This window comes from Choristoneura fumiferana, chromosome 5, assembly GCF_025370935.1.
Source record: "Choristoneura fumiferana chromosome 5, NRCan_CFum_1, whole genome shotgun sequence".
Taxonomy (NCBI): Eukaryota; Metazoa; Arthropoda; class Insecta; order Lepidoptera; family Tortricidae; genus Choristoneura; species Choristoneura fumiferana.
Window position 1 is genome coordinate 7,948,158 of NC_133476.1, and position 11,574 is coordinate 7,959,731.

Here is an 11,574-nt window from a genome sequence, read left to right on the forward strand (position 1 = left end):
GTTTGTTCAATTCCTCTTATATCCATTTTCTACTCTTTGTTGTTGGAGACATAAATGATACAAATTAACACCATTTAGAATTTTTTATTATAGTTAGGAATTACAATACAAACATTTTCTGAAGCAATAATTATTCAACTTGCAAAACAATTTTACCCTGTTGCAATGTAGCTTTTAAAGCAAAAGGTTTACACAAAGTCTCCACATCAAAAGTTTCAGATGCAAATGGTTCCTCCTCAGGGTTTTCATGCAGTGTAAAATTGATAGATTTTACATCCTTTCCCTCAATGTTGCACACATTTTGTGTGAAAGGTGGTGCTCCTTTTTTGAAGATTTTGACTGTTTGATCAAGGTACTTTAGATAGACATCTCTCCCCAAAAATTCTACTTTTGTGTTTATATCATTCAGAGTGATTTCGGGCACATCTAACAATAGCCCAGCTTCACGGGCACACCCCACTGCAATCACTTCATCAGGGTTAACTCCAGAAAGTAACTCAGCTTCTGGCAACAGGTTTGCAATTGCAGATTGTAATTTTGGGATCTTCATACTTCCTCCACACAGCACAATTTTGCTTATTTTTCCATCAAATTCTTCTATAACTTTCTGAGCTGGTTCAATGTATGAAGATATCTTGGATGATATAAGATTTTCAAACCTTGCTCGGGAAACATTCTGGTTCCAATCAACTCCATCTAACAGTGACTCTATGTGAACATGAGCAGAGTTCATAGTTGATAGAATATGTTTGCAATTATCAGCATGGTTCAGTAACTTGGCCATAGCACGTCTGCTTTCTAGAGGGTCTAGCTTCCACTTCTGCTTGAATTCCTGTGCAATATAGTTTGCCAAATCTTTGGTCAAACATTGCCCACCCAAATCTGAACGGAATATGCTTTTTTCTACCGAGATAAAACCTACACACACTTTGACAATTGTGGCATCACAGGTGGATCCACCAAGCCTGTACACAAGCACATTGATTTCTTCCACAGTGTCTTCAAGATTATAAGCCATAATTGCTGCTGCTGGTTCGCACATCACCTGAAGGACATCAAAACCGGCCAATTCAGCACATTTAATCATTCGCTGTCTGCTTGCATCTGACCAGTGCAATGGGGCAGCCAGTACTAGCTTGAGGTCACCTTCATCACGCATCGAATGGCTTGCAATAGTGAACAGTTTTGCGTAAATTTTAGTAGCAATGTTGTCAGGATTTGCGTATACTTTAGTTTCACTTGTTTCAAATTCATACACTAGCTTTTCTTCATTCTGAATGCGACATGATGACGAAGATTCAACGTACGCCAAGTCTTCTTCGCTGAAATCGCAGTTCATTAGGCGCTTATTATGTTTTATTATGGCCTTTGATGAAGCTTGTCCAGATTTCGCAGGTAGACCGATTTCCCATTCTGTCCCATTAAGTGCGATGACCGCTGGTGTCACACGGTCTCCGGCATCATTGGCGATTACAGAAGGCGCCCCGTTGGTGTATGAAGCCAAACATGCTGAACTGTTACCCAAATGTATTCCGTAGGCAGCTGCCATTATGAGACCAGCACACAAATTGAAGGCCTACAAATTTATGAACATAGAATTAAATACTTTAAACAAACTGTCTTAATCGAACACCGACTGGATATTACAAATTCTAGACCACATATTTATGTAAGGTGAAGGTAGGAAAAACAATAGCCGCGAGTATTGCAACTCTAACCTCAATATTTTAACGTCTAGACGTTTTTCTGTCAAGTTTTTTTTTTGTTGCGGCTATGCTATTACTACTCCAATAAGTACCACAATCGAAAACTCGTTTCTAGTATTTTTGACAATCCTTAGTTAATCTCAACTTGATCTCAACACGGTATAAAAAAAATGTATCTTTTCAAGCTTAATTTAAAACAAGCTTATTTTTTATTATTATAATTTGCGACATGTTGAATCAAATCTTAGAAAACTTAAAAGGAACGATATGATTGGAACGTAGGAATATCTTTAGTGATTTTATTATGGCAACATTAAGAGTCGGTGCACCACTTATACCACTGCTTCTGACACTATTTTAAAATTATCTTAGACGTTTTTAAGAGTACCTTCAACAGTGTACGTACCGATTAAAAAAGAGCGGGAAAGAAACTTTTTTGTTTTGTTTTGTGTGCTTGATTTGAATGAATACTACCAAAGATTACTACAAAAGTCTTCAAAGCAATACCTACTATTTTGAAAATTGCTTCACAATTAACAAGATTAATTCACATGATAAACATGATAAGACATGGATATTAAACAAGAAGAATCAACTCTATGCAATGATCGATTACAAAAAGTTATACAGAGTTTGTCAAAGTGTAAAATTGTAAGTGTTAAGTAAATGAAATAAGTAAATGATTTCTGTCGTGTGTGATAAGTGCTAATAATTACTTGATATTTTTAGGAATATATAAAAGAAAAAGAAGAAATCAGAAAGTTACGTGAAACAAATGCAAAATTAGAATTAGAGCTAAAAAATTCACGCGAAACAGAAAAATCTCATCGTTATCATTTGACATCGTCCCGGGAAATGATAGGAAACCTACAAGAGACGGTCTCACAACTTGTTTATGTAAAGAGAGACGTTAAGAAGTTGCATGACGAAATTATATCAAAAGATTCCATTATTTTGGGATTAGAGAAGGTTTGACCATAATTATAAACAACTTTTTTAACGCGATCACATGAATAGAAAGTGACTACTGAACAAACTTTTTAAGTATTTTACCTAGGTAGTGCCAAGATTATATATTTTTCTACATCAGATGACTAGGTAGGTATAGTTTTTGCGAACCTGTAATAATGAGTAAGATAAGTAAGATATTATACCTATCTAACGACAGCCCCAAGGGTCCTCAATAGTGCAAGTGGCCGGTCTATTTTCCACTTTAAAATAAAAACTGCTTTTTACTAGGACAAAGAAAGTTTAGTACAGAAGCACAATGCTGCCGTTCAGGAGTTACGTGGAGCCCATGAGAAACAGATGGAGGGAATAACAATCGCTAATGAAAGAAAAAGTTAGTATTGAGTCCCTATCTTAGTTGGAAATCAGTTGTTACACCGAGTAAGTTTTGGTTTGTTATTAGGAACCTAAAAACATTTGGGGTTAAATTATATCAATATTTATTCCCCATAGAATTAAGAATATAAGAGGAATAGAAAAGTTCAATATTTCAAAAACGGCTGAACCGATTTTGATGAAACATGTCTAAGACGAACCATTTAAAATAAACAATACTGTATCGGTCCACCCGTTTAAGAACTACGGTCCCGTCCCACAGACAGACACAGACAGAAACACAGACATATATAGCGGTCAAACATAAAACACTCCTCCTTTTGCTTCGGGGGTTAAAAATATTAGTGTTTGTTTCCTTTTAGAATCAATGTTGATGTTGCCACTATTTAAACTTATCTTTGGCATTAATTTTACACAGTAAAACTTTAGGTCTTCCATCAACATTTTATATACTGTTTCTTTTCGCTTAAGTATCGTTTAAGTAGGTACCTAATCGTTACCCTCAGTTCAACAGATCCAACAAGAGTTTGATACACAAGCCGCGCAGATGTCCTGCGCAATTGAAGAATTACGCGCAAAGAATAAAGAGCAAGAATCTTCTTATAGGGATAAGGTAATCTATACGGCTCTGCTCTGTGTACAGGCATAATAGTCTGTCCCTCCGCGGCTAAGCTCAGAGACCGTTAGTACCTACTAGAAAGTTGTAATTTGGCATGAATATATTATTTACATATCAATTACGTCGACAAAGTGGTAAAATAAAAAAATATCTAATAAAAAAAATTGTAGGGTACCTCCCATAATAATTACGGGTGACATCTATTTGGCATACTTTTTTATGTCCAAAACTTATTACGCATAACAAACAGGTCTCGCATAAGTTATTTACGCCGAATCTTAAACTTGCCGAAAGTTAGTTCGGCATAATTCTGTATAGGTACGCCGAAAAATGGTTTACCCGAATTTATTTTAGCATAATATTAACATGGCCGAATTATATTGCATAATCCCGCACAGCCACAGAGCCTCACATACAAAAACAAACATAATCCTACGAAGGTTTAAAAAAAATGAATATTTGATACTTGGACAGGCGAAACAGGAAAAGGGGGACGGGGGGGGGGGGGGCAAGCCCCCGCAATAAAGAAAACCCAGGTAACGTGATTGCTCAACTATAGGTTAGGTTAGGTTAGTATTTTAACTAGGCGGAATAGGAGCTTCGCGAAGCAGAGCTCCGTTGACTTTCGCCTCAGAGTCATTAAATTCATATGAATATTTCTACTTTCCAGAGAAGTAGATTGGATTAGGTTAGTATGTACCTAAGCTTAGGTAATAAAAAACTTTTATTTAATAATCATTTATAGGCATAGGCAAAGTTACATTAAGTATGCGAAAGTAACTTTCTGCGTAACTTATTTATGCGTACCTAAGTAATTTTCTGCCTAAACAATATTCGGAATTCACAAATTATGCGTAAAGCCCATTCGGCTTACATTGGTTATGTATGCGTAAGAGAATTCTACGTAAACTGTTATGCGAAAACAGTTTCAGCATAAATACTATTATTATGCGTAAACAGATTATGCAAAATAGAATTATGACATAAAAATATGCGAAGGGGAACCCCATATACGTAGTGGGGGTGTTTTTTTTCGACCAACCCTATAGTTTAGGGTATCGTTGGATAGGTCTTTTAAAACCATCGGGGGGTTGCTAGCACGATTTTTCTATTCAGTTTAAAATCGAGCGTCCCCCCCTCCCCCCTCTAAAAACAAACTGTTGGCTGGAGAAATTTGAAAAAAATCAGAATGGTAGTAAATATATCAAATTTAAAAGGAAAATTATAGCGGCTAAGATTGCTTAAGACTTGTTCTTATTAGTAGGTAGTTTAAGAATAAATAGCAGCTTGTTCTTAACAGTAGTTTCAGAGTAAAATACTCCTTGATGTCTTCGTAATGACTACGGAACCCTATCTTGGGCGTGTCCAACATGCTCTTGACCTGTTTTTTACTCGACTGCAAGGAGAGTTATTATTTACATTTAACTGTCCTGTGATTGACCCCTATCTCACGATTAAAAGTGCGGATGAGGCCAAAGATATCTCACTGGATCACTAAAGCTTCACTCTAGTCTTAAAGAATCTTATATTTATAAGTATACTTACTTACTTACTTTTTGACTTTATAGATGAACGAGGTGGTGTTAGAATACGAAGAGAAAATCCAACGAAGTGCGGCCACAGTTGCTCAGTTGCAGGAACAGTTGGCAAGACAAGCGGCTCGCACCGATGCTAATATCGACGCGTATCGAAGGGTAAGGTTCAGAACTTGTTCCCTAGTGGATAAAGTACGAGTAGCAATCATCATCATCATCATATCAGCCATAGGACGTCTACTGTTGGACATAGGCCTCCCCCATAGACCTCCAGTTACCTGGTTGGAAGTGGCTTGCATCCACCGTGAACCCGCGACTTTAACCAGGTCATCCGTCCATCACGTTTGTCGACGTCCAACGCTGCGCTTGCCGATCCGCGGTCTCCACTCTCGCGATCTGCGAGTAGCAATGGCAATTGGATAATTAAAACCACTAATAAATTGACATGATTTGGGAACACCACCTTTTAGATTATTTACAGTAGCTTTTTGGCCAGTATCTTTATCGGAACTATCGAGCATTTTTTCGCTGGAGATCCGATACAAGTCGAGAAAGAAGGAACTTGTAAAGAAATAAAAACAAATAATTCTCATCTTTTTACTTTGCTCCTTCATTATCACACGTTCGCTGCGTATGTTAGCAGGTGAGAAAGGTGTCGTCAGTAAAAACAATGACTTATTATGAACTGTCAAAATGACTTTGTATGGCAATAGCAAGCTTGATGTCACTCGAATCTTAATAGATAAGGTCTGTGCCTCCTGTGATCAGTGATGTAACTCGACTTGTAACCTTTTGTATGTTTTGTGTGTTTTTATTTAGAAATAATCAGAAAAAAAAATAACGAAGTTTTGGGTCTATCTCACATACATTTAGGTGCTATAGTTTCGGAGATAATTTTTTGAAAAGTGATACTAGCAGCAAGTAAAAAATCGTGCACATCTTGGGTGTTTAATATGTATTTAAGTATGTATCTATCTATATAATTATATTTATCCGTTGCTTAGTACCCATAACACAAGCTTTGTTAATCTTACTTTGGGACTAGGTCAATTGGTGTGAATTGTCCCGTGATATCATTATTAATATTATATTATTATATCAAGTTGTAACCCCTTTATGTAATTGCTTTAAAGGTTATTTTCGTGTTTTGTGGCAAAAGTGAAATTGAATTTATTTTCACATTTTATTTTCCGTTTTTTTTTCTGAAATATTGATATATATCTACAGTTATACCACTTTTGACCAACTTTTCTAAAACGAGACCAGGGTACAATTCAACATGTACTACTACCAATGCGAGACAAATTTGATACATTTTTTGTGATAAGTGATACATCTCGTCATGAATCATTTTTCACAAACACATTTTAGATAAGTATACAAATTGAATTATATCTAAAAGTCACACTATTCCCGTAAAATATTTATGCAATAACAGTTGTGTTAAGTGATACAAGTGCGAGTATAAAGAGCGTGGTCTGACCGCGCGAGGGTGAGGTGACGCGGGATTGGGAGTGCGCGGGACCTGCTCGCATCAGTGTCGCTGCAAACTGATATATAAGTTACTTAACTTTTTGCAAACTAATATAAGTTAGGTACCTAAATTTTATTTGTAACGGGGTACAAAGTCAAAAAAACAATTAAGTATTCAGGGTTTTATGTTTTACTTTACTTTAAGCAACATTGAGCTGGGAACATATTACGCTGAGTGACTGAGTGAGTGAGTGTGTTTTACAAGTTGATGTATATCATTATCAGTTTACACCAAGAGATATTATGGGCGTGCTCCAGGGTTGCACTGAACTTATATCATCTAACACATATTATTCACTCAGACATTTCAATACAACTCACACGTTTTTCGCGATTTTCTTCGAACTTACAATATTTACCGAAAAACACTAAATGCACGTATATAGAATATATTTTTATGTATAAAAAAAGTACTTTCAAACCAGATTTTTTTAAATCTTATTTTCGCTCTCCTGTAGAATGACGATTTTGCACTTGTATCACTTATCACAGGAGGCACAGGTATACCTAAGTCTCCTATCCTATAGTGTTAATAGTTAAGGTCCTAGTGCTCCACTCACTAATAATACCCTGCAGATGACACCCTGCTGACACCTCTTGGTAATACATAATATTAAAGATGGCAACTACTGGGACAGTGAATATAGGTCTCGGACGTTTACCTTATCCTGTTGAATTTGACTTTGGGCTAAGATAAAGTGTTTTTTCTAAAGTCGCTTGGGAATAATTGGTTGCAGCGTCAACTATATATACCCAAAGTACCCAGTTGATACAGTTTGAGATTAAATCAATCCCTTAAAAAAGGCATACTTTTGAAGGTGTAATGATAATGATGATGATTGTGCATGTACCTACTTCCAAGGTTGGGTCATGTTAATATTGCACTGCATTTCACTGTGCAGCAGTGTTTTACGCGATAGACAGTTGTATTGCGTGTGAAGAATTAAAGTTGAAACATTGTGTAATCTGTACTTCACATTTGCGAGTTATGTTTGTTTAATGCTGGGTTAACAGATTGCATTTATTTCTTGTAACATTTACCAACGTGTAGGTACAATGGCTGAGATCTGTACCTAGGCAATATTATGATTCTTATTCTTGTTAGTATGGATTTCCGAGCATAGGTCTATGGGGTTCCAATCATAATTATGAAAGGCATTCGTGTGGCCGAAGCCCACTTAAAGAGGCCATTGGTGCCATAAAGGTGTGATAAATGAAATGAACGCATCTATAAAGGTCTATCCCTTAATACGGGATACGTTTTTGCCAACTACATTATACAGAATCCTGATAATTGTAAAAGTTTTAAACAGTATGTAGGTACGTCGAGTTCTTGTACTTCTGAGCAAAAATTCTATCAAAAATATCAGATTTTACGCCGTAACAATAGAGTTCACTCACATATATGTTTTTCCTTAAATTTTAATTCAGAACTATATGAACTTGACTGTACTATTATAATTTATATTAATGCGAGTTATTCTAGCGTATCAACATATATACTCACCTAAGTTACTCCGCTTCCTATCATTATACACTATTTGCAGTTATATCTCGGTAGCGTAACGTCATGTCAAAGTCAGCATAATTCAGCTATTTCCGACTCGCACCAAATAATCAAAACCGTGCTAATTATCTCCACAATCTAGTTCAGTTACGTGAACAAACTCAGTAGCCTACTAAGTCTATTGTCCATAAAAACAAGATTTACCAGATCCACCTAATCCAACAGAATCCAACACTTTCACTTAATAATTGCTGTTATTTCCCCACTCGTAGAGGCTTGAAGAATTGGAAGAGAAACTTAAGCAAAGTCAGTTTAAGCAGTATTTAGCTCAGAGCTCTTATCCATCTGAATCCCAAGTGGAAAGACCATACTCGACAGATAGGGACCCGTATCAGGATTCATGCACCGTAGACTTGAGTCCAATGCCTGAAGAGCGAAAGAAGCTGAGCACTGTCTGTCAGAAACCAAAGGCTCATAACTCTTTGCAAGTGACTTATTATGGTAACAAACCGCCTGTACTCCCAAAAACTGAGAAGAAGGGCCAGTTCAACATTACCAAGAAAAGGAAGCTTTATAATGATAAGGAGTTCTTGGATTTTTAATCAGTTTTACGTGTATGGTTGCATCCTAATAAAGTGTTAAGTTGTTATCTGTTATTATCATTTTAAAATGAGAAAAACTTTGAAATTTAATTACGTTTTAAACGGTTCTAACGAGGTTAGACAGACAAAGTTAGCTAGATTAAAAAACACTTGTAATTAAAACATGCCAAGATGCCAAAATGTAATCTCAATCCTACAAAAGCTGCCGAACTAAAAAAAACTGACGTTCGAAATATTTTAAAGACAGAGGTCATTTATTACCTACATATTAACAATGCGCGCAAATAAAATCATCATGCATGAAAATTCGTGTAGTTTTTCTACTTCCTCAAAAAATTAGAACGTACTTATAATATCAAAAGTTGCGCAATAACCAACATTATTTCTAGCCAAAATGTTCATTTTAATGTGTTTGATGCCTTATCTTATATCGCACGTGGTTTGTGTGAATAAGAATGCGATTATGAAAATTACTTACCTATGCATAAGTTACGTCAACGACCTACATTTGACCAGTTCGAGCGTGCATATTTGGGTACATAGTTCCTCTGGAGCGTGAATAGATTATTTATTGGATGCTTGAAGGTTGGCCTCCATTAGGTAGCCATGACAGCTGCAATATTTGGTACCTTCCATATTAAGAGAAGGTAAGTACCTACCCTTTAAATACGTTAAATTTAAAGGTGCAATTTATAGGCACGACTTTGCTTGCGTAGAAGGTTGCACTTTTAGGTATGACTCTATCTTCTGGGTATGGCCGCGAAAAGTTGTACCTTAACACATTGGAAAAAAATAACACACATAACACACTAACACACATAAGGTACGTTCACATACGATTTTTATGACCGAGTACAAAAAATTAGGAGGTTCTCAATTTGGCAGTTACTTTTTTTTTGCATATGTGCAGGTTTCCTCGTCATATTTGCCTTCACCAAAAAGCCTGTAGTAAGAATTGGTTTAATTATTAATAAAAAATAATTTATCTGAGTATATATAAGTCCTCCTCATCGGTTTCGATGACGGCTACCCTAAAAGAAACTATTCTATAAATGATGATGCCTATTATCTCAGTATAACAAGCAACTGACATGTCTTAATTGATTAAGTAAGATTAAAATTTTAAAATTTGAATTTAGTCTCGCTGTTAATATACTTAAATAATAAAGCGTTGTGGATTTGCCTTTATGTAGGATCCAATGTGTTACTATAACTCACAACGTAACACACGCAACGCACAGAGCAACACACATCACGCAAAACATAACACAAGTAACGCACAAACCGTAACACATTAAATGAAAAAAATACAAGTTGCTCTACAGCCGATATTTTTGAAGCTACTGCCGTGAGCCTTCATAATAAATAAGGAAAACAATCCATACTTCGAATAGAATAACAATTACACTTATTTTCAATACATATCTCGCAAAAAAGTTCCACTAACAATTCAATCATTCCAAATTTCACCTTTCCTTGTTGCAAAAACCTTCAATTGTGTAGACAAATGAGACGTTACCCGATTCAAAAGTTTTACCAGTATACTAATAGTATTGCCCGTCTTAAAAAATCTAGAACATTGTTGCTACAATAAGAAACAAAAAAATCCCATGCATATAAAAAGTGTGTGTTACGTTTGGAACGATTTTCGGGACCACGTACTTAAACACGTTTAATATCCTGACATATTCAGATAGAAGATTGTTAGCTTAACTAGTTTAAGGGTGATTTCTTGCCAAGTTTGCTGAGCCTGGTTTTATATGTATACTTATTTTCTTTAAAAAATTGCACTCGTTTAAGTTCTGCAAGGTAACACTAAAATTCATTTTTTTTGCCAACTTTTTAGCGTTTCATCAGTTTTTTGGTGCTTAACCAATATTACTGTTTTGTAATATTTCATTATTTTGTCGTATGGGAAAAACGTTTTAGAATATTATGTCCTAAGTCGTTTGCCATTATACCTTTGTATTATTTTTTTACGAGGGGTAAAGTGCGAGCTTCAAACATAAAGTACAACTTTTCGCGGCCATACCCTTCTATATGTGCCAAAATATATTTCTATCTCTAATAGTTTCTTTATCAGCTAGTCAGATAGTATTATTGAATCCCTTTTGATTCCCTATCCCGTAGTATTTAAAGAAATCCCTTGTAGTAAACCTCTATGACCCTTAAAAAATTATGTTTGCCAAAGGACCCTGGACCTAAAGTGGTTTCAGTTAAATATCCTAAGATTTTGATATTTTATAGATTTCAAAGTCCTGAACAAAAGGCTCTAAGGGTGCTACCTCTGTCTCCGAGTACCTTTCAGAGTTTAGTTTAGTTTAGACTTTTGTTCAGGACTATCTATAACATATCAAAACCTCAGGATATGAAATTGAAACTACATTTTACATACTTTAGGTCGGGTCCTTTTAAAGTCTCTGACTTCAGTAGGTAGTTTGATATGCCACGAGTATTTTATTTATAAGTTTGGATTAGAGAAAGAGAGAGAGAGAGAGAGAGAGATTAGATAATGTTCGTAGTATCCACGACCTGCTGAGACAAACTGTGAAAGCGTCCGTAAGTTCATTCGGTTGAAGAATATAGACTCAATCTAATGAAATATCGAAAGTTAACCGTAGTTCAACATAAATATAGCAATCTAGATAATAACTCCTCATGCTACGAAAGTGCCGAGTAATCGTGGCTCGATAAGAAAATGTCTGTTTATTGACAACCCGAGGGAAAT

General features: G+C 35.7%; 2 protein-coding genes across 2 annotated transcripts; one reads left to right on the forward strand and one right to left on the reverse strand.

Annotated features, from left to right (window-relative positions):
- Positions 1–68: 68 nt before the first annotated feature.
- LOC141427792 (heat shock 70 kDa protein 14) lies at positions 69–1,772 on the reverse strand. Its single transcript, XM_074087381.1, has one exon. It carries the CDS (start codon positions 1,547–1,549, stop codon positions 131–133), a length of 1,419 nt encoding a protein of 472 aa, XP_073943482.1. The 5' UTR covers positions 1,550–1,772; the 3' UTR covers positions 69–130.
- Positions 1,773–2,276: 504 nt separating this feature from the next.
- LOC141427793 (uncharacterized) lies at positions 2,277–8,846 on the forward strand. Its single transcript, XM_074087382.1, has 6 exons — positions 2,277–2,357; positions 2,436–2,675; positions 2,946–3,048; positions 3,557–3,663; positions 5,238–5,363; positions 8,517–8,846. Exons 1-6 carry the CDS (start codon positions 2,277–2,279, stop codon positions 8,844–8,846), a joined length of 987 nt encoding a protein of 328 aa, XP_073943483.1.
- Positions 8,847–11,574: the final 2,728 nt, after the last annotated feature.

Bases quoted from the DNA above. Each gene is read 5' to 3' on its own strand.
- LOC141427793 (XM_074087382.1), top strand. From the start codon at position 2,277: ATGGATATTAAACAAGAAGAATCAACTCTATGCAATGATCGATTACAA. The intron at 2,358-2,435 runs GTAAGTGTTAAG...TGATATTTTTAG, and splicing joins GTTTGTCAAAGTGTAAAATT to GAATATATAAAAGAAAAAGA. The intron at 2,676-2,945 runs GTTTGACCATAA...GCTTTTTACTAG, and splicing joins TTATTTTGGGATTAGAGAAG to GACAAAGAAAGTTTAGTACA.
- LOC141427792 (XM_074087381.1), bottom strand. From the start codon at position 1,549: ATGGCAGCTGCCTACGGAATACATTTGGGTAACAGTTCAGCATGTTTG.